Source organism: Lathyrus oleraceus, chromosome 6 (assembly GCF_024323335.1).
Source record: "Lathyrus oleraceus cultivar Zhongwan6 chromosome 6, CAAS_Psat_ZW6_1.0, whole genome shotgun sequence".
Classification (NCBI taxonomy): Eukaryota; Viridiplantae; Streptophyta; class Magnoliopsida; order Fabales; family Fabaceae; genus Lathyrus; species Lathyrus oleraceus.
Window position 1 is genome coordinate 264973071 of NC_066584.1, and position 24255 is coordinate 264997325.

The 24255-nt window shown below is 33.9% G+C and overlaps 1 protein-coding gene across 2 annotated transcripts; it reads right to left on the bottom strand.

Moving 5' to 3' along the window:
* Positions 1-20055: 20055 nt before the first annotated feature.
* LOC127096655 (CSC1-like protein At3g54510) lies at positions 20056-23459 on the bottom strand. Of its 2 annotated transcripts, none has more exons than XM_051035203.1 (10): positions 23137-23459; positions 22898-23041; positions 22730-22793; positions 22394-22606; positions 22116-22310; positions 21718-22016; positions 21307-21586; positions 20739-21017; positions 20425-20658; positions 20056-20318 (listed from the first exon to the last, which is right to left on the bottom strand). In XM_051035203.1, the coding sequence occupies exons 1-10, from the start codon at positions 23412-23414 to the stop codon at positions 20184-20186; spliced, it is 2121 nt and encodes a 706-aa protein (XP_050891160.1). In that variant the 5' UTR covers positions 23415-23459; the 3' UTR covers positions 20056-20183. The 2 variants fall into 2 exon arrangements, with proteins under 2 accessions (XP_050891160.1, XP_050891159.1); XM_051035202.1 differs by having other exon boundaries at positions 20056-20325; positions 23137-23458.
* Between the last annotated feature and the right edge of the window lie 796 nt (positions 23460-24255).

Here is a 24255-nt window from a genome sequence, read left to right on the forward strand (position 1 = left end):
GACTTTCCTTCTTCGAAACTCCTAGCTCAAGTGTGATAAATTCATGCCAATGAGCTATTTGGGAAGATTTTCCCATCCTTTACAACTTTCATGTTGTACATTTGAAGATATTCAGCTTGAATTATGGAGATAATTGGCCATCAACTTTGACAATCTTAACTGCTAAACACTTGGAAAACTTCCAAGTATTGAACAATTTTACAACTTTGAGGTCTGATCTTCATCACTTCATATCTTCCAATCCTTATAAGATATTTGGTTCATCATTTCTACAAAGTTGAAGTATGGAACATCATCTACAAGTAAATCTTTTGATCATGAAAAATGATGGCTTGAGGAAGAAGTTACAGACTTCCAAGAATCAAACAAGACAAAATATTTTTTTGTATTTTCATAAGGTTAGTAATGCATAAAAGACACACACATGAGATGTTTGATGCTATGAAAATGATGAAAATGATGCAAATGATTAAAATGAGATGGGATCTTAGGGGTAAAAATTAGGGTATGACACTGGTCACTTGTCGAATTGCCTCAAGGCAAGAAGGAAATCGATGTGAAATGGGTATACAAGGTAAGACTTATGGTGAAAGGATTTCTTCAGAAGGAAGGAATCGACTTCGGTGAAGTTTTTGCACTTGTTACTAGGATCGAAACAATCAGGTTGGTTATTGGTCTAGCAAACATGAACAACTGATACATGTGTTAGGTGGATGTGATATGTGCATTCCTGAATGGCTCCTTAGACAAAGAACTGTATGTTGCACAACTAGTTAGGTCTGTGAAACAAGGAATAGAAAGAAAGGTATACAAGCTGCATAAAGCCCTTTATGGACTTAAGCAAGCTCCAAGAGCTTGGAAGAATAGCATATATAGCTTTCTAAGGGAAAAGGAATTTGTGAAGTGCACAACTGAGCATGGAGTATATGTAAGAAGAAGAAATAGTGAATTATTTATACTATGTCTCTATGTCGATAACCTGTTGATAACAGGAAGTTGCAAGAAGGAGATCGAAGATTTCAAACATGACCTAAGTGAGGTGTTTGAAATGTCAGACTTGGAAAATTTCTCATATTTTCTTGGCATTAAATTCTACAAGAGTGGTAAAGGTTTGATGATAGACCAAAGAAGATATGCAGGCAAAATACTCAAAAGATTTTAGATGCAAGATTGCAAACCAAATTCGACTTCAGCTAAGCCCATATTGCAACTGCCGAAAGACATAGATGAAGATGATGTCGATCCAATGCAATACAAAATACTCATTGGATCACTTTGATACCTTTGTCACACAAGGCCTGATCTAGTATACAGTGTAGGTATGGTGAGTAGGTTCATGCAGAAGTCAAAGGTATCACACCTAGTAGCGGAGAAGAGGATATTAAGGTATCTGAAAGGAACTCTCGACTATGGCATTTTGTTTCCTGCAATTGATAAAGGAAAAGAATGCAAGTTAGTGGGATACACCAACTCAAGTTGGTGTAGTGATGTTGAGGATAGAAAATCCACAGCTGGCTACGTGTTTATGCTAGGTGGTGCACTAGTTGCTTGGAGTTCAAGAAAGAAACCAATAGTAGTATTGTCTTCGTATGAAGTAGAGTACATAACTGCTTCTCTCTGTGCATGTCAACCAACATGGATGCTGAATCTGGTCAATGAGATTACAAGGAAGAATCATGGAGCAGTTACCATGAAGATTGACAAAATGTCTACTATCAACTTGGCGAAGAATTCGATAGCGCATGGAAGAAGAAAGCACATTGAAATGAGGTTCCACTATCTTCGAGATCAGGTAGCAGAAACGAAGTTGAACTTAGAACACTGCAGAAATGAGAATCAGATTTCAGATATCATGACGAAGGTAGTGCAGGTCAAAGTGTTTAAGAAGCTAAGGTCTATGATGAATGTAGATGGCTTAGACATAATGAATTAGGTGGTGCGTTGAATTATAATTCCTTGTGTCAAAGCAGACAATGTTCGACAAAAACAAGCATGTGTCGAAACATGTAATGTGCGTCGAGTTGTATTAGAGGTCGAAGTGTCGAAGCATGTTGCTCGACACAAGATATCGACTTAGACCAAAATAGGTATTTTGAGTCTTTGTAATTTTTTGGGATTTAAATTAGGGAGCAAGCTACCTCAACTATAATAGAGTGAGTAACCCCTATTTTTATAACAATCTTGTAAACAATTGCAGTTGCAAAATTAACGAGATTTTCCACAAGTTGTGGGTAGAGAGAGACTCTGCAGAAATCATTTTCTTTCCTAATTTTCGTCAACTCCTGATCTTCTTTCTTATTCAATTTTTCTTCTTCTTGTTTTCATCATCATTGTGCATCGATACAATCTTGCAATCAAGGTTGGTTGATTCACTCGAGTGAAGAACAAGTGAGGATTTTATCGGTTGATTGAATCTTGTTCATCAAGATTGACTCGAAATTACTCAAAGTTTTGGGTTTAATTCCAACAGATTTAAAGACAACAATCTTATTCTCAGTTGGTCAGCTACATATCTCAAGCATATTTGAATTATATTTTTCATAAAGCAAAACGAGTTGATAATGTAGGCTTCGATAGTGTAAAGTATGGTTGCACAATTGTGAAAATCTATGGTCTCTCATGTGTCTGTCTTATAGCAAAGAAGATGAAACTTGATAGCCTGATAAGAATGGATGAGGTTTACAATTACTAGAAAAGGCTTAAGTTTTATGATAATGGCGTCATGAAAGACAATAAATAAAATATCTCTATCTTGACCGAATGAAAAGGGATACAAGAGACATTTTTTATGTTGGCCAAAAAAATTCTCCATTTGTCAAACAAAACACACATATTTTTATGTCTGGATCAGGAGAGGTACCGGAGATGCATCTTCGAAATCTCCACTGATATAGTATAGATTTTTTTAGGTTCATATTTGTCTACAACTACTATAAATATAGGCTCTTGTATCATGTTTCATACAAACAGAAAATGTCGTAAATGTCACAAATGAACATCATCTAGTATGTTGCAAATGTCTCATTTTCTAGCGCCACACCCGGGAGAGAATTTAAGATCAATGAGTACACCCGTTTTGCAGATCTGCAATATGAATTTCAAAATCTCCTACCTTACGGAGATAATCGAAAAATTGTTAAGCTCGAGTATTGTTCACCTTTAATTAACAACGAAGACAAAATTGAGTTTAATAATTATGAGCTCAAGACGAATACAGATGTAAGGGCTGTGTGGAATATATTTTTCCGTTTCAGAAAAAAGTTCCGATCGAGGTGGAAGAGACGATTTCAAAATCGTTCGAAGATATTGTGAAGATCTTTAAGCGTCCACGTGAATATTGAAATGTAATGTTTGATTTTATGTTAATATCACTTATGCAATGCTGATTTTATGTTATGAATGATAATTTTATTTTATCAAAATACAATTTTTTGATTTTCTATTTTTGTTTTTGTTATAATATGTTACGAAAATGTATCTACGGATAAGTTACGAAGATGTATCTCCGGATCTAAAAAAAACTATACTTTTAGGACATGACTTAGAATTGGTTTAGGAGGAGTGTGTTTGAGATGCTTCTAAACATATATCTTTTGAATTTATGAGATTTTTGTATTTTTTATGTGATGTCTTAATAATATATAAATAATATATAGAGTGCATTTTATATATTACTAGTTAAAAATACCGTAAATAATAGAGTTCAAGAGTATAGTAGAATTAGGATATATACAGTGGCGGAGCCAGATAAAAAAATTTGGGATGACCGCCAACGTAAAATAAAGATTATAAATAAAATGTAAATAGTATTTTAAATAAAATATTAAAGTTAAAATAAATACAAAGTTAATTACTAAAAATTTAAATTGCATGACTTAAAACTACCTTAAAGTAATGCTTTACGCGTTCCGAGTGACTTGAAATCGTCAATAATTGACTCCAAACTAATGCTTGCACTAATCTCCCTTTCAATATATACTGTCATGCTATCTCCAAGAAACTCATCATCCATCTTATTTCTCAACTTAGTCTTAATCATTTTCATTGCTGAAAAAGACCTCTCACTTGTGGCCGTAGAAACGGGAAGAGTCATGATAAGACGAAGTAGTCTATCAATCAAGAAGTAAGTTTCAGCCTATCCAGATGCAACCAAACATGAACATAGTTCTTGAATAATTGATAAATTATTTAAGTTTGATGCTTGACGAGCAACAAATAGAAAATGTTGGAGTTGAAATTGCAAATTATTCTTCTCTTGATCACTAAAATCCATAGGATAATATTTTTCAACTAAAGAACAAATAGTATCAATGCTAAAAGCTTTATATCCATCCTTAGGAGATAAAGAACAAGAAAGAGTTAACAAATTCATTGCCTGCTCACTGAATCTGCTATTCAACTCTTGTAACTGTTTGTCAATGGTAGTGAAAAAGATTTCAACTTTAAAGTAATGTTGAATTGTGACTTGATTCTCTTCAAGACGGGAACGTCCAAATCTTGTTGTTGAATGAACATCATTAAGATCAGGAATCTCAATACCATGCTTTTCACAAAAAGATACCACTTTAGTAAACAATATATCCCAACCATTTTCTCTCAAACCTTGAATAAGATGTTTTGTTGAACGAACCAAGTTCATAGCATTAACTACATCTTGATTTTTTTTTGTAAGGCTTGACAAAGCATATCTGTTATTCCAATGATTTCTTTCATCAAGTGCAAAATAAATATAAAATCAAATGCCTTCAAGTAATTGTAACAACTATCTGCATCCCCACGTGTAGCATAACTCCCTCTATCTTTTGCAATTTTTTTAAAAACTAAACAAGTTGCTTCATACATGTTTATCAAGCTAGAAATTGAATCGTAATGTGATCCCCAACGAGTATCTCCAGCTCGTTTCAATGTACCAACTTGATTTGCACATTTACCAGTTACAATCTCATCAATCTCTAACAAATAAGCAATTTCTTCTAATTGGGCAGCTTGTAACTCATCATGACACTTTGTAGAAGAACAAGCAACATTCACAACAAAGACCAGCTTCTCAAAAAATTTATGAACATGTTTGACTTCTCTTGATGATGTAACTAATGCAAGTTGCAATCGATGAGCAAAACAATGAACATAGTATGCATAAGGACAATCCTTCATAAAGAGGGTTTGTAAACCATTCCATTCTCCTCTCATATTGCTAGCACCATCATACCCTTGGCCACGAATGTTAGAAACATCAAGGTTATGTCGAGAAAGTATATCACATATTGCTTCCTTAAGAGTTAAAGATGTGGTGTCTTTAACATGTGCCACATCAAAAAATCTCTCTTGTATTAAACCAACTTTATCAACAAATCTTAATACAAGAGCCATTTGTTCCTTTTTTGACTCATCACGAGCTTCATCAACAACGATACAAAATTCGGAATCACCAATTTCCTCACGAATACTCTTTTTCACCCTACTATAGAAAGAATTTGCAAGAGCTCTTTTTGAATTTGATGTGAAGTATACTTGCAATTTTGTGGAGCATTTTCCAACACAACTTTTGCAACTTCATCATTGTAGGATGCTAAAAGTTTCAATAACTCAAGAAAGTTACCTTGATTTCTTGATTTGCTACTTTCGTCGTGACCCCTAAAAGCACAAGCTTGTAGTGTTAACCAACGAACAGTGTCAATTGAAGTCTTGAGTCGTAACCGATTATTCATTCTTTGATTTGAACTTTGCACTTGAATAACATTTCTAATATGACCATCTTGATTCAACAAGTCTTGACAAGCTTTCATTGCATTGTTGTGTGGTGAGCAAGGATCCTTCCCTATGTGTTTAAGAAAGGAACAATGTTTTCCATTCCTAACTTTCTTCCAATTTCTAAAACCCATAGAAATAAAGACAAGTGATCCGGGTAGTCCACTTAGTTTTTTGCTAAAAAGGTAACATGGTAAGCAATATGCGGCATCTTCAGATGGCGAATATTCTAACCATGATGAAAATATGCTAAACCAAGTATGTCGAAACCTTCTCGGATGATCCTCGTTACCGGACAAAGGATAGTTTTCTAAATGAATTTGATATGGACCCCATTTTAGATAAGCTCTTCGTATTGCATCCACTTGATTTGGTGGATATTGCCAAATCGGAGGACGCTTTCCAGGATCGCGTTCCAAAGAATTTTCAAAACCATGATGCTCTTCAATTGTTGGATTCTCAAGAACTGTTTCAGATTCGGATGTCGGGATTATAATTTCTTCATCTCTCTCTTCTCTTTCAATTTCACATGCTTTCCTTTTGAAAAAAGAATCAATTTTCCTATTATTCATCTTTACTCTTCCTATAATATCATATCAAATCCAAAAATCAATTTAGAGAACATAAAAATTAAAAGAGAAAAAAATTAATAAACTTTAATCCGTTTTCAAATACCGGTAACTTCACTATTAGAAATTAGCAGCAACAATGATTAAATAAACCTTATTACAGTGTATAACTATATTTGTAAATTACAGTGTTATGAATTGGCTTAATAAACCTCATATAGATTATTTTAACACATCAAGAAAGAAAAACCCTAAAAATCTCAAAAACACAAATCAATCAATCACTTTAATTTGTTACTTTTTATAAAAGAAGAATGAATAAAGTTTTTTACCTGTTAGATGCCGATCACTTTAATCTGTTCTGATTCTGGTGCCGGTAGCAAGCCCATATGAGAAAGAAAGGAAATGTATGAGCTTTTTACCTTATCTGTATTTTAACCTAACTTTGAATGAAAAAAATAATAATTTTAATTTAAAATAAAAATATTTTAGTAATTTAATATATATGAATTAAAAAAAAATAAAAAGTTGAGGGTGGCCGTGGCCTTCCCATGTCCCCCTCAATTCCGCCACTGGATATATAGAAATTTCACTTTCAGGTTCCATTATTCTCTTTATTTTTCAAACTATGAGAACATGGATTGATTATTATTTCGTACGTGTAATTCATTACTTGTGAACTTCTATTACAATATGCTAACTAGCTCTATTGTCTATTGAAGTTAGTTAATGGCCACTAGACCTTGGAAGATCTAAGTCTAGTAGAAACTTCAAAATTGAAAAAAAAAAACATCAAACTGATTCTAAATGTTGAAGGCAATCCTTTATTCCAATTATTTTTTAAGGAAAGTTTGGTTGTGTTGACTGTTTTTAGTTTGAATTTTTTGGATGTGACTTTTAAATATCATTGAAATTTGGAGAAGTTTGTTTTATATTTATTTTGAAAGATGAAATTTTTTCTAAAGATAAAACTGATACACTATAGATAAAATAAGATATCGTAAAGCTATTAGATCAAACAGTCTGAATGCAATATAAAAAAAAGCAAATGTATATCAATAATATTATAAAACAACATGAACAAGTGCTCAGGTCCGACCTTGCACAAGTGCAGGAATTCTAGCATCGGGTCCAAAATCTTATGGATACTAATTTTTTATATTTTATAATTAGTAAAAAAATATAAAAAACATAAAATTTATACAAAATATTTTATAATTTAAATAATATTTTGAATTTTTTTAGTATTTCATTTTGTTAATATACAATTGTATTTTTGTGTGTATTATTTTTAATTATTTGAGTTATATATATATTTTTAAATGTATGTCCATTTTTAAAATTAAACCAGATTTCTGAATTGATTGAGCCGATCCTGAACGTATTGACATGCAAAATATGAGGATATGCCCGAAATAATCACACTTGAAATTAAGGATATCATTAAACCGCCGTTTAAACTAACACAGTAAACCGTGGTCTGTTTACAGATCTTAGACGACGAATTTGTATTTTTGCGGACTAAAGTGAAAAACCGTCCCCTATTAGAATAGACAACGGCCGTATATTTCATGCGTGAAAAATCGTCCCTAAAAATTTTAGGCAACGATTTTCCTATTTTAGACTATGAATTTCCATTGTTGCCTAAAATCAATTTTGCTATAGTGACCTCACATCAAAGGTTTGGTAGGAAGAGATTTGTTTCAAGATATAAAATAATTTTTATGGAATTTTATCTATAGGATTATTATTTTTATGAATAATGTTACTATGTTAGTGTTTGGTCAAAACTTAAATTTTTTAGAAATGTCTACGATTTTTATTTGATTTAAAAATTATAAATAAATAAATAAAATTGAAAAATTGTAGTTAATTAGATTGTATTTTTATAGAGATGTTGGATTCCTACCTTTAAGTATGAGTACAGTTATGACAAAAATTATGTATAAAAATATTCATTGAAATAAAAAATATTCAGTAATAATTTTTAAAAACTTGAAAAGAAACCGTGATTATTACTTTTCTAGTATAAGATTTCCGGGAATGCAATTCCAATCTTTGAAACAAACATACTTTATAAACTTTATAAGACATACCGAAACAAACATACTTTATAAGACATATTTTTAGGCCTCGAGGTTTGTGTGTGCTCTAACACAATTTAGAAACGGCTTACCAACCATCACATTATCAGGAATGGTTTACAAAGAAATACTATATAGATAACAACACAATAATGTAAAAAGGGTTTGATGAATCTCGATCAGAATGACAAACAATAACGTAAAAAGGAGTTTGATAGATAACTTATAGAAATATGAGTCAATAACATCAACTATATTCTTTAAAAGAGCTGGTGAGTAATTTCCTCCCGTTTAATTTTTTCAAGAGTAGTCTGATATGGGTTAATATGGACTATGTCTTTTTGGACTATGCGGGTGACTTCCTTCACTGTAGGATTAAGTTCCTCCCGTTTAAGTACATAGGTTTTCCCTTTGGGGCCTATCCACGTCTCAAAACTACTTGAGACCCTTTAGTTAGTTTGTTGATTAAGAGGCTCTAATCTTCGAAGAAAATGTATGTTAATTTTAGTGGTCGAGTGGTTTTACTTAATCCATTGTTTAATCCATCTTCGTTCTGTCTTTTTTGAAGATGCACGTGAAGGTCTGGAAGAAGATAATTAGGATTAAAATAAGGTTTATTTTTTCTTTGGGGATGAATGGATGAAGATGCTAAGTGCCAAATTGTTTGTAAGCCTAAGAGTAAGAAGGGGGGAGGGGGGTTTGTTATGAGTTAGGGATCCTAGGTTGGTTATTTAGCCTTTTCGGATAAATGGAGATGGAGATTGATTACACATGTGTCTGGTCTTTGGTGATATTCTTCCAATTAGATATGGTGCTTTAGAGGTTTCTTATCTTCCGAATGGGAGGGGAGGGACCTCAGGTTTTTGGACTATTTGTTCTTTGTGAAAATATATGTCTCTTTCAGGGTCCAAAGATGATGAACCGTATGACTTATTTGTTGAGGATATCTTAAAGAAAGTGGATCAGACCTCGAGACTTCTTATTGGGAGGATTCCTGGGTAGGATTCATTCCCTTTAAGAATATGTTTACTAGGTTGTTTACAATTTCTTATTAACTTGATGAGTTGACGGGATAGATTGGCCGATGAAAAAATGAGAACCTTATCTGAAATCTCAGGTGGAAAAACCCTTCTTTCTTTGTGAATTACGAACAATTATAACATTTTCTATATTCTTCAATGCTTTACTCTCTCTTAGGAGATAAATAAGGGGATTTGGAACCAGACAAGATATGATATTTTCTCTGTTATCTTTAATTATCATGTTCCGTTGGACCTTAATAAATCCTCTTCTTTATCCTCTCATCTGGTTGAGAATCTGACCATTCCCCTCATATGGATTAATTAGACTCTAGGTGGTGATCTTTTCTTGATAACTTTTGCAATATATCATCATTTCTAGAGAATCTATTTAAATGGGGTGATAGTTGATCTTGACGGGATCTTTTCTCCTTTGTGTGGTGGTTCAGTTGAGTCGGTTTCTCATTTTTTTTGTCACCTATGAGATTGCTTTGACAATATGGTATAAGATCTTTCAGTGGTTGGGTTGGCAGGTGGTTCTTCCTCGCGATCATAGGCTCTTTTTTTTAGTTTTTCATCTCTTTAGGTGGTAAGAATAAATCTAGGAATGATTTGGCATGTTGTTGTCATGTCTATTTTGAGAGTCCGTAATGATAAAAAAAATTATGGTGTTTCAACAGCTCTGAAAGATGTGGAGGAGAAGAGTATTTTTTTTCCTGAAAACGGTTTCTAGATAAATCACAGATGAGCTAATGTACTTTCTCAGAATGCCTTTAGAACTCTATTATCTACCTTAATCAATATAAGATAAAGTGTTTTGTTTTGATTCCAAGGTTATTTTGCTTTTAGTTTTTAGTGTTTCTCTTGGCGGATTCTAATTTATTGGTGGTGGTTCTGATGAGTTGAGCTCTAGCCTGAAACCTTTGGGATGAGGTTTTTAGATGATTTAGTTTTTTTTAATGTGTGTTTTTCTAGTTTTTTTTGCGCTTCTTTGACTTTAGTTTGTGTGTATTTTTTTTCTCTTTATCAATATGAGGATTATGATACATTTTGTGTGATGTGATAATCTATCTTATATATTCCGATGGTTTTCTACCTACTTTTATATTTGTTAATTTACTATTAAAAATATTTTATTTTAAGTGATTCTTGAGTTGATACAATGTCTTATTCTCCTATAATAATAAGTTAAATCAGTTAAATATATTTTATAATTCAATTTCAGAACTTAGAACTTTATAGGTGAAATTATACTAAATTTTGGTTGTGTTCAAGCATGTAGTATCTTGTACTTAGAAATTAGTAAAATGTTGAAGGATGTTGCAGCATTGTGGTACATATGAGCAGAGCGCGGAAGTAGAAGCACTACAACATTGTGGGTCTTATCGAAGGAAATTGCGCTCTAAATTTTAAGGACTTCTTTTCATTTGTTTAAGCCTAAATTATTAGTTATGAGGTGTTGTATATTTCGGATTATGAGTTAAAGAAATCTTTATTAGAAAATGGAAAAGACTATAAAGTAAGATATAAATGTTGCATTCATTACAAAAGTGTTGGTCATCATGTTACAAACCGTAGAAGAAACAATGCACAATATAAATTGCAAACATTCATTCACGTCAAATAAGAGTCACAGTTATAAATTGCACAATATTAAAATTTCTCCGATTGAACATCACACAATCTCCTTATAATAAAAGTAGTGACTTTAAAAATCTAATTATTTGTTAAACCTGAATTTTCTCGAATTTCTTGTTTATCCATTCCTATTTAGAATAAGAATAACTTAATGAATGTATCCTATTATATTTTTCAGTCTTTTCTTATCAAGATAATTATATAGAACAAGTTTTCACATCACACTTAATCCAAGCAAAAACAATTTAGTGGTTGGAATTTTCTTGATCTTAGTGGGTCATTCACTCCTTATTAAAGTAAAAGTCAATTGAGAGTTATAATTTATCCTATCAAACAATACAATCTCATTACCCAATCCATTAAAAACTTAAAATAGTCTAAACTAAAACGCATTATCATATAATTAAAAATATCAATTTTTAAAAAAATTTAGGTCATTAGGATTAGCATCAATTGGGCTAAGAATAAACACAAATGAAAAAGACATTACATATTCACTAAAATTTTTATCAAAAATCTTAAAGTGATAGATATCTAGATTTTTTCACTTATAAATATTCAAATCTCCACATTTGTAATTAATGTAAGACTCCAACTCACACTTAACGTAACGTAATATTTAGTATTTTTGTTTGTAAGATATATTACATTAATCATTAACTATTTTTTTATACTAAAAAACTTTGGATTGTAACTTTTTTAATGTTCTTTATTAGTCTACTTTAACATATAATATCAAACTTATTATTTTATAATGTTTTAGTAATATTAATATTAATTAAAAAATTACAATTTATAATTCGAATATCAAAACTCGATTAAAAATACATTAAATTGAATTTGCTTTGTTATGAAATCAGAATTGGTGTTGATTGATGATATATAACTCTGGAATCAGCAATGACAATCTCTCGTTTGATGGCGCAAGGTGAACCTACAATGTTAGCATTCTAATGTCCAAGTTAGTTCAGAGTCCAAGATGAGTATAGGAAAAAGTGAATATCAGAAAAACTTATCTTGAATCACACATGTGATAACTATATATGCGCTGAAGAAGGTTGTTGTTGTTGAATTGTAATTCCTTGTGTCGAAGCAGGTTGCTCGACAGAACAAGGAAGTGTCGAATCACCTAGTGTGTTGAGTTGTGTTACTGTGTCGAAGTGTCGAAGCATGTTGCATCACACAGAATTTCGACTTAGGCCTATTTTAGTAATATTAGTCATTTTGGGCTTTTATAGTTTTGGGCTTTGGCTTGAGGTCCAAGTTAACCTAAATCTATAAATAGAGTGAGTAACCCTTATTTTTGTAATGAGGTGAATAGAGTATTCATAACATTGTATTCACAGTATTTTACAGTTGCAAAGTGAATAAGAAGTTTTCCACAGTTTGTGGGCAGAGAGAAACTCTGCAGAATTTTATTAGTCTTCTCCTTCATCGTTCTTTACACTCTTTCTTTCTCCATTGTTCTTCTCTTTTCATTACTATTGTGTGGATAATAACAATCTTGTTCATCAAGATTGATTGAAATTCTCCATAGGTTTTGGGGGATTTCCAACATCTGGTATCAGAGCTCCGGTTCAATCGATTCGTGGGAAGAAAATGACTATGGCAACGAATCACCCAAACATGCATTTTCCAGCAAATCTTCTGATTCTCAAGAACAAAAATTATGAGAATTGGTGAAAGCAGATAAATGTTATGTTCTGTTATCAAGATCTTTGGGACCTTGTGAAGGAAGGAGTAGCAACGCTTACAGAAACCGCGACGGGTCAAGAAAAGGTTGCACATAAAGAATTGAAGAAGAAAGATTATAAAGCTCTCTTTATAATCCATCAATGTGTTGATGTAGATAACTTTGAAAAGGTTAATGATGCAGAGTCAGCGAAAGAAGTATGGGAAATCCTGGAGAAATTGTTTGGAGGCGCGAAGAAGGTGAAAGAGGTGAGATTACAAACTCACAAAAGAACGTATGAATTACTTCAGATGGAAGACTATGAAAACATAACTGATTTTTTCACCAAGGTTACGAAACTAATGAATCAAATGAAGGTATGTGGAGAAGTGTTGACATCAAGATCTATTGTTGGAAAGATCTTGAGGTCGTTGGCTCCAAAGTTCAATCACGTGATAGTAGTCATAGAAGAATCGAAAGATTTTTCAAAATTGACAAAGGAAGAGCTTCAAGGAACGCTTGAATCTCATTAACAAAGAATGGTTGAAAGAGCTGCAGGAAAGTCAAAGAGTGATATGGCTTTGCAGGATCAATCAACAAAAAAAAGAAAAGGCAAAGGTAGCTGGAATGGCAACAAAGGCAGAGGAGGTCACAACAATTCGACTGGTCGAAATCAGCAAGAAGGAAACTGGTCGAATCAGAAAAAATCCTGGAACCAAAGCAACCAAAGAGGTGGTGTTGCAGGTAGAGGAAGAGGTGGTGGTCAAAAGCCAGACAATAGTCACATTCAGTGTTATAATTGTCAAAGGTATGGTCATTATTCTAGTGATTGTCCAGAAAAGCAGAAGAATCAAGAAACTTATGCAAAGCAGGAGAAACACGAAGAAGAAGAGACGTTGTTGATGGTTACAACAAGAGAAGAAGAGAGGTTCAAGGACAAGTGGTACTTGGACTCAGGATGCTCATCACACATGTCTGGAAGAAAAGATTGATTTGTAAACATAAAGCCCTCAAAGAAGAACATGGTGAAATTTGCAAATGACAACACTCTAGCAGTTGAAGGTGGTGGTGATGTTTTGATTATGAGGAAATATGGCAAGAGGTCAGTAATTTCAAATGTTTTGTACATACCAGGCATGAAGAGTAATTTTCTAAGCATATGGCAGTTGGTCGAAAAGAACTACAAGGTGTCGATTAAAGACAAGATGATGAGAGTTCTCGACTCAAATGGAAGGTTGGTCTTGAATGCTCAAATGTCTCAGAATAGAACCTTCAAGATTGAGCTTAATGTGATGGAGCATAAGTGCCTTGCAACAATAACCAACAGAGATGAATGGATATGGCATTATAGACTTGGCCATCTCAATTTCAAAGACATCATATATTTGAAGAGAAAAAATATGGTTTCAGGATTACCAGAAATTGACATTCCAAATGAAGTGTATGAAGAATGTGTGCAGGAGAAGCAGCATAAGAACAGTTTCAGTAAGGATGCAGGAAGTAGGTCGAAGGCAACTCTTGAAGTCATATACTCTGATGCATGTGGTCCTCTCCGGGTGGATTCGATTGGAGGTAACAAATACTTTGTTACATTCATAGATGATTTCAGTCAAAAATTATGGTCTTACCTGATCAAGAAGAAAAGTGAAGTGATTGAGGTATTTGCCAAGTTTAAATCTATGGTCGAAAGACAGAGCGGTCGAAAGATCGGGATTTTGGGAACTGATGGTGGTGGAGAATATGTGTTGAAAGACTTCGACGCATTATGTGTGAAAGAAGGGATTATGCATGAGGTGGTGCCACCCTACACTCTACAGCAGAATGGAGTCGCGGAAAGGAAGAAAAGATTGTTATGAATATTGTTAGAAGTATGTTGAAAGGCAAGCATTTATCCAAAGAATTATGGGGAGAAGCTGTGTCGACTGCGACATATATCCTGAACAGATGTCCGACGAAGAAGTTAGAAGGAATCATGCCAGAAGAATGTTGGTCTGGTGTCAAACCTAGCTGGAGTCGTCTGAAGGTGTTTGGATCTGTAACATGTAGACACGTTCCAGATCAATTGAGAAGAAAACATGATGACAAGTCGAATCAGATGATCCTGATAGGATATCTTCGATTAGAGGATACAAATTGTTCGACCCAGTGAATAAGTAAGTGGTGATCAGTAGGGACGTGATCATAAATGAGCTTAGAGAATGAGATTGGTCTGAGAATGTCAAGAAAGATTCAGTGAGAATATTTTGTGACGAACCAGCTAGTGATGTCGAAAGAGAAGTTCGACGGGAAGAAGTCAAAGGTGAAGCAGGCCCAAGCGAACCTCAGAAAACAAGACACATGCTTGCAAGGTTGCAAGAATGTGTGATTACATCAGATGATGTGGTAAGTGAATAAGGTGAGCTGGTACATTATGCTTTTTACGCAAATGTCGAACCTGTCAATGCAGTTGAGGCATTGAAAGATTCGAAGTGGATGAAAGCAATGGATGAAGAGCTGAAGTCAATCGAAGTCAACAACACTTGGTCACTTATCGAATTACCCCAGGCAATCGATGTGAAGTGGGTATACAAGGTGAAGTTGAATCCCAAAGGAGAAGTGACTCGACACAAGGTGAGACTTGTGGTGAAAGGATTTCTTCAGAAAGAAGGAATCGATTTTGATGAAGTTTTTGCACCTGATGATAGGATCGAAACAATCAGGTTGATTGTTGGTCTAGCAAACATGAACAACTGGCAGATGTGTCAGATGGATGTGAAATGTGCATTCCTGAATGGCCCCTTAGAAGAAGAGATTTATGTTTCACAATCAGCTGGGTTTGTGAAACAAGGCGAAGAAAGAAAGGTGTACGGGTTGCATAAATCCATGTACGGACTTAAACAAGCTCAAAGAGCTTGGAATAAGAATATATATATATATATGACTTTCTAAGGGAGAAGGAATTTGTGAAGTGCACAAGTGAATATGGAGTATATGTAAGAAGAAGCAAGAGTGAATTGCTTATACTATGCCTCTATGTCGATGACCTGTTGATAACAAGTAGCTGCAAGAAGGAGATTGAAGACTTCAAAGGTGATCTCAACAAGGAATTCGAAATGTCAAATCTGGGTGATATTTCATATTTCCTTCGCATCGAATTCTACAAGAGTGGTAGAGGTTTGATGATGTACCAAAGAAGATATGTAGGAGAAATACTCAAGAGATTTGACATGCAAGATTGCAACCCAACTTCGACTCCAACTGAGCCCAGATTATAACTGTCGAAAGATTTAGATGAAGATGGTGACGACCCAACCCAATATAGAAGACTTATTGGGTCACTTCGATACCTTTGCCACACAAGGCCTGATTTAGCATACAATGTAGGTAAGGTGAGTAGGTTCATGCAGAAGCCAAAGGTATCACATCTAGCAGCGGCGAAGAGGATACTAAGGTATCTGAAAGGAACTCTCGACTATGGAATTTTATTTCCTGTATCTTATGAAGGAAAAGAATGCAAATTAATGGGATACACCGACTCAAGTTGGTGTAGTGATGCTGAGGATCGAAAATCCATAGTTGGCTATGTGTTTATGCTAGGTGGTGCACCAGTTGCTTGGAGTTCGAGAAAGGAACCAGTAGTGGCATTATCGTTGTGAGAAGCAAAATATATAGTTGCTTCTCTTTGTGCATGTCAAGAAACATGGATGGTGAATCTGGTCGAAGAGATAACAATGAAGAGTCATGGAGCAATTACCATGAAGATCGACAACATGTCAGCTATCAATCTGGCGAAGAATCCGATAGCACATGGTCGAAGCAAGCACATCGAGATGAGGTTCCATTATCTTCGAGAGAAGGTAGCAGATGAGAAGATGAATGTGAAACACTGCTGAATTGAGAATCAGATTGCAGACATCATGACGAAGGGAGTGCAGGTCGAAGTATTCAGAAGACTAAGAGCTATGATGAATGTAGATAGCTTAGATACAATGAATTAGGTGGTGTGTTGAATTGTAATTCCTTGTGTCGAAGCAGGTTGCTCGACAGAACAAGGAAGTGTCGAACCACCTAGTGTGTTGAGTTGTTCTAGTGTGTCGAAGTGTCGAAGCATGTTGCATTATACATAATTTCGACTTAGGCCTATTTTAGTAGTGTTAGTTATTTTGGGTGTTATAGTTTTGGGTTTTGGCTTGAGGTCCAAGTTAACCTAAATCTATAAATAGAGGGAGTAACCCTTATTTTTGTAATGAGGTGAATAGAGTATTCATAACATTGTATTCATAATATTTTACATTTGCAAAGTGAATAAGAAGTTTTTCCACAGTTTCTAGACAAAGAGAAACTCTGTAGAATTCTATTACTCTTCTCCTTCATCGTTCTTTACACTCTTTCTTTCTCCATTATTCTTCTCTTTTCATTGCTATTGTGTGGGTAATAACAATTTTGTTCATCAAGATTGATTGAAATTCTCCATAGATTTTGGGGGATTTCCAACAGTTGTGGAGAAGTTTACCTTTGAGGTGGGATCATTATCTGATTGGTCACATTCCTATTGATAAAAGGATATGTAGCAAGTTTGTTGGATGCTCTATTCCTTTCTATGATTGTATTTTTCAAATATTGGGTGTCTGACTTCCCTTGGCCACTTTTGAAAAGGAGGTGTTGGGACACCTTCAAATCGCTCCCTCCCAAATCCACAGGGAATCTTCTTGCCACCCCCCAAATTGTAACTAACACCCCCATATTTTTTCATACTGACAAATTTATCCTTCTTAATATTTTACCTCAAAATTTTCATGTAGTAGTAAAATATTCTTTCTATAAAAACCTGGTAGAAAAAAATATCTGAAATAAAAAGTTCGACGAAGTTGGGTTTTTATGCATTCTTATCGGGCATTTAAAAACCCGATATGATGTTTTATCAGATTTTTTCCAAATATCCGGAAATACGTTGAAGTTTGACCGATTTTTTGGCAAATACTCAGAATTTTAAAGTAGTTTTACCGGATCTTTTCTAAAAAACTGAAAATTCTTAAAAGTGTTGCCGATTTTTTTTTGAAAAATTCAAAAATATATAGAATTTTTGCGTATTCTTGGGAAACATCCAAAATCTTTTTTATTTTTATCGATTTTTTCAAAAAGCCCGAAATTTATAAAGTGTTTTACCTGAGATTTTAAAAAATCTGGAAAACGTGTTGAATACTAGATATTTTGGAAAGTCTGCTATACTAGATTTTTTGCATTGGCAAAAAAATCTGGCAGTTCAATATGCTTTAATTGTGCGGTCTTGTTTCTGATGGTTCTCAAATGGATTTTACTCAGTTTCATCAATGATACAATATATTTTACATAAATGTTTTCTTTTATATAATTGTCCGATCCTTATTTTTGATATCTCATACATTGATCATTTATTTTATATATGTTGTAATGTCAGATATTTCCGTCTCGGGCTGACATTTTGGTATGAGTGTAGTCCGTTGGTAAACAATATGTATTGTTTTTGTTACTATTCATTTTGATACCACAAATGGGATGATAAGGAGGAAAGATAAATTGATTATGGATTGTGAGAGATGAGGAAATTAAAAGAAAAAGGATGTGGTTACAAGAAATTATACCATGAAAGTGAAATATCCATTTATGATGAGATATGTGCAGAGTGAAAGTGGCTGGAAGGTGTGATTTTTACAATCATATGCTAGCTAAGGACTTATGGGAATGATGTATTAGATCGTTTAAAAGATCATGAAAGAAAGTTTGTGAATGACATGACCAAATACAATATGGCATCCAGATGCATAATTGTTGCTTTGAAAGATAGATATCTAGAAAACCTAACGAGCATTACTTAGGTCTATAACGCTAGGTTTACATACAATGCGAGCAAGAGAGATTCATTGATTGAGATGCAACATCTATTGAGTCTTATTCATGAAGATAAATACATGTTCTGGACAAGAAACAAGAACTCTTCCAATATTATTGTTGATATCTTTTGATTGTGACAAAACAACATGCGGTTGATTCATTAAAACAACCCATGAGTTACCTTGTGTGTGAACTTGCAGGGTATCAAATACAATGAGAGTCTATTCCGTTAGACTCAATAAATGTATTTTGGAAAAACAATCATTAAAGAACATGCGATCACTAAAGAAGATAATGGGGCACAATTCGATTTAGAAGAAGAGTGTGAAAAGCTGAAGAAGTATTTCGGTACACTGGATATTGTAGGTCAGATGGTGATGAAGAAGAAAGTGCGAGAACTAACACATCCATCCACAACTTTCATGTGTCCACCTCTAGTTAAGTACAAACCAAGGAAGAGAAATAAGAAGAGTAAAAAGGGTTAAGAGAGTGATGTGCATCGTGATCCTTCACAATAGGAGTATGTTGAAGGGTCGTAGAGAAGTCAGAGTATGAAGAGATCATGTACAAAACTAATTGAAAGTCAATCGTGTAGCATGTCTTCAAAACTAAAATATTTGTCTCAATTTCCTGTTTTTTGCATCAGTATATTAATGATATTGTTGATGTGGGAGATGATGAAAATTGTGATTTTTGGGAAATTGCAGCTTTACTCGGATGGCCGAAGAGTCATGACCTTTAATTTGGATGCATTTAGATACTGAAGTTTATCAACACTATCAACTATATTTCAATTTGTTCTATGACACATTGACAAAAGTTAGGTGTGCAGAAGTGTACGTTGATTCATGATATGGATTACCATATTGCTTCTCATGTCCATAAATCTTAATCACATTCTTTCTATTAGTGATAGCTTCGTACATAGATTCAAGTAGACACAAAATAATTTCAATTGGTTTTGTTAACAACAATCATTGCGTGCATGTGAAGTTGAAATCCAAACAAAATTATAGTGAAGTGGCGAGAGAATAGAAATCAATATATATGGAACGTACGAGGCATTAGAAAGAAATAGTTAGGAATTCCAGTTAGGGATAATTGATATGATAACACTTTTGCCTTATGCCTTATGTATGTTTTATCTGTGTTAAAGATAGAAAAATATTTTTAAAAAATTTGCCTACTGAACTTTTCAAATTTTCGGAACTTCTGATTTTTTTTTCAAATGTCAGGTAACAACTTTATGGATTTTTAAAAAATCCAAAAATTCTTAGAAAAAATTATTGAAACCCTTAATTTCTTATCGGCAATTTTATAAATGTTTGGCATTTCTGCGTACTTTTGAAAGATTTGATGAACACAATTATATTACATGACTGCAATTCATGATGAGCTATAATGATTTGAAATTAAGCTGTTATACCTTATGTAAAATGCAGCATAGCTCATCTATTTATGGACCAAAGACAGAATGATATAAACCTATATGGGAATAATTCTTGGGTTCTAAATTTTGACAAACTTTATTTCCGTATACACCTTAATTGATTACTTTAAAAGAATCAATGAAATAAGAACAAAAGGGAAGATCATGAAGAAACTAATGGTGTTGAGCTCGACTCTGATGCTGCAAAACACACCGGTCGTAAACTCGGTGGACAATAGGCATTGATTGTATTCTCATAGAACACCGAGTCCAATTGATCACACTTTTCATCAAGTTCATCATTTTCAGCTGCATCCTAGCCGATAATTTATACATCAATTCTGTTAGGTATAACAAATTGCTGCATAAATGCTAACTGATGTGGACATAATAAGATAAAATCGATAAAGTGTACCTTGAGAGAATGATGGTGAAAGTAAGGGAGAAAGCGCATCTTGCAGTACTCATTAAACATCAGTGTGAACAAAAGTAATGGTATGGTTGATATGGAAGCAGCTGGTTTTAACTTGAGTCCAAATAAACCAATCATAGTAATCTGCATGAGAATGATTGCAAGGAGAATGTAGCCATGAATGTGCGGCCAATATTGTCCGCATGTTTCGTAAGTAGTTTCATACACATCTTGAATCTGCAAAATTATGTTTTTGTACCGCTTAAGACAACTTTCAAAGCAAACAAACTTAGGTAATGCCAATGCCATCAAGTTACCTGGTTGATATAGACAACATAGCCTAGAGAGAAGTACACAATAAGAAATGGGAGCAACAATGGCGCCACTACTGCATACACTAAGCCAATTAGTATTGACAGTGAAACAAAAGGGATAATTCTAAAGTAAGGTAATGAATAAAGATAAGGACTCTTCTCTCTTTGAGAGCCAAGAGTACAAGACTTCAAAATATCCCAAATCAATAAGCCAGGTTGGAGAACTTCCAAAGAAAACCCTGATAGTCCATCTGTCAATATGTATGTCACTAAGAAATCGGCCTGCAGAAAAAAGTATAGAAGTCGCTAAAATGGTGGTCACACTCTAGATGTAAAAGAGTGTGTTAAGAGTTCTCCAATGAAAGAACTATGACTTGGAAATGGGTTTATAAGTCGATTTACAAACCAGTTTTGCCGGTTTGAGTTAAGCTAAGCTAAGTTTTAAGATATTCGGCTCTTTATAAATCAAGACTTGACAAGTTGATATTTTAATCAGTTATGATTTGGTATGCATGTGCACATGATACCAATTGGACATAAAACAGAAATAAAAACAGAAACGGAAACATACTTGGGCAGAGACTGCTGTGGCGAGCTCACTTGGAATAATTTTAGGATGGCTGATAAATTTTCCGATTATATCAAGAAGAGATCCGGATAACACGCTCACAACGAACACATTTCCGACCAGGAAGTAGAAAACCATGTTGCAGGCTTTGATCTCTTCCTTACTTTTGGCAACACATCCGGCTACTTTAGCCATAGCAAACATTGCAAATGGCACCACGTATATAAATCCTTTTAGTACAACACTTGGAAGATATCCTGTCACTATAGAGCTTAGTCCTGGTCTAAAGAATCAACAATATGCAGCATGTTAGTTTAAGATAAGAAAACAAATTTTACTTCTATGCTTTATATATCTAGGAAAATGCTCACAAAATTCTTCATCATCTAAAGAGCTAGAGTGTAAGAATCTCACATAAACTGCACAGCCATTGCTGGGGGAAACCATTTCTTCAATTTTTCATATTTGGCTATTCCTTGAACTGCTGTAACAGGTATCGCAAAGAAAACTGTTAGTAGCAACGCTGCAATGACAACACCGAGTCTATAAAGTGGTACAACTCTGTATGATACTCTCAAACTCCTCCATGAAACATCCCTTGGTTCCGGTGCAAGTTCAGTCACCCATAGAAGTGGATGTGAATGCTGTTGCAACTGAGATGCAACTAGTGCAGCAGAACGCGACTTGAATGTAACAAAAGCGACAGGCAACTCCTAACACAGATCAAGATTCTTTGTTTTCAGATTTTATAATCAATTTTTCTGCGTTGCGATGCAGTTGCAGAAACTTCTGCGTTAAACATAAACTGTTACCTTTTTCTTGAGCATGTCTTTGCACTGTAACTGGTGAATCTTGTGACAAAGTGCATGAAGCTTTTCCTCAAGCAAACCTAGTTTTGAAGTCTGTAGTTGTGAAAAATCCACGACGAATATCTTATTCTTATGTTTCCTTGCCATGGAAGTCTCTTTCAAGTCCTCTATTTTTCTTTCTAGAGACTTTGTCTGGTCCTACATGTAAAATAAGTTCCTATCCATTACACACTAGAGAAAGACTCAAACCGAGTTTGTGTCCTTTGAAATAAGGCCCCTACCATTAACTCATCAAGATCTTCAGTGTTGTACACCATTTGATAGGAATAGTAAGTGTTTGGATAGTGTTTAGCGAAAAAATGATCAACACAGCAATCATAAGCCTTGTGTTGAAGGCATAATGGAATTTCACGAACTACGACAGTAAATCGGTCAGGTCTACGGTTTAAACTCTGAAGCTGCTGCATCCTTCGAATCGAAATTTCTTTGTATTCCTGGAGATGAAATGTGCATGAATAATGAATTCACATAGCAACATATCTATTCCAACGTTTCTCTTTTGTTAGCAAAAAAAAGTAAAAAATGCCACTAAATATAAAAATAACTGAAAACTTCACCTTATAAAGTAGGTACATTCCATAGAAAGATATAAAACACAAGCATGCAAAATGCACCCAAAGCCTGTTAGAAAATCATGAAACCATATAGATGAGTTTGAATGCTATGTGTCCAAAGTAAAGCTAGAAAAACTAGGGTTTTAGATATGGAAAATAACTAAAGCTAACCTTCTAGAACCTCTTGGTACATTGGATATAGTAAAAGAATCCATAGTAGAGTAACTCTTATCTCTAACTTCCTTGACACCATCATAATTAATAGGGAGAAGTATCACCAATCCAACAAGAGAACACACTGCAAAAAACTTAATGCTACACATTGAAAACAAAAAATAAATGAACAAAATATTAAACTATAAATAAAAACAGTATATAAGAGTGGGAGTGACTAGTGAGAGTTAAGAAACCCAAATTTAAAGAGCCTGATGATGACAAGAGCGTCAAGTCCATGAGATTGAAGGATATGATCTTCAGTGAGATGGAAAGCTTGAGAAATCCAAGATATGGAAGGAAGGAAACGGTGGAAGGAAGAGTCAAAAGGGATGTGGTGATAGTGTGAGAGACGGTGAGCATAGTAGATGGAAGCAAGAGAAGGTTGCTTCTTGAGGATGGAGAAGAGTGATAGTGTTATCAAAGCTAATCCTATGTTTATGGATGCTGAAGCTAAAAGACTATGAGGGTTCATCTTCAAACTTCAAACTTCAAACTTCAATAATTTGCACACATACACGAGAGACAAGAAGAGTATTTGGTGTGCCACCTTTGATGTACGTGGCACAGATTGATGTGAAGAGGACGTGACTCACTCTATGGCTTTATTTTCATGATATTTTTGTGCTATCTTATATTTTCTAAGGTGAACATTAATATATAAATATAAATAAATATTGAAGTTACAAAGTTAAAATTTAACACTAAATTGACATACATGTTCTGTGTCGCTTACAGGTTTAAAAGAAGAAAGTTCAATCGTACAGTGTCTTCCTGGGATTAAGAAGGCACATGCAAGATTTGAAGGTCTGTGAGGGCACAATCATAGATTTATCCAAAATAATAAAGTCTATGTAATAATAGTTAATCCGTTTAATAAAATATTAAATGTGATTTAATAATAAGATCCTATTAAATATATACATTATTTTTAAAAGTATTCATAGTTACACTTTATTATAAAATGAGATTATATTAAAGATTTAAAACTATTACGTGGATAGATGTCTTTTTTATAAGTATGAATATTATAAGTAATATTTATATTAGATTGATCCATCATGAAAATACTACATAGAATGTTATAAAAGTGTCATAAGTTATTTTCAAATCATAGTGGTGTATATTGTCCTTCAACTTGAAACCACTATGGATCCTAGACGTGGAGTCGAGTTCTTTATTATCAATCAAATGTTGTCTGTAATAAGATTGTTGAATTGTAATTTCTTGTGTTGAAGCAGGTTGCTCGATAGGAACAAGGAAGTGTCGAACTACTTAGTGTGTTGAGTTGTGGTAGTTTGTCCAAGTGTCGAAGC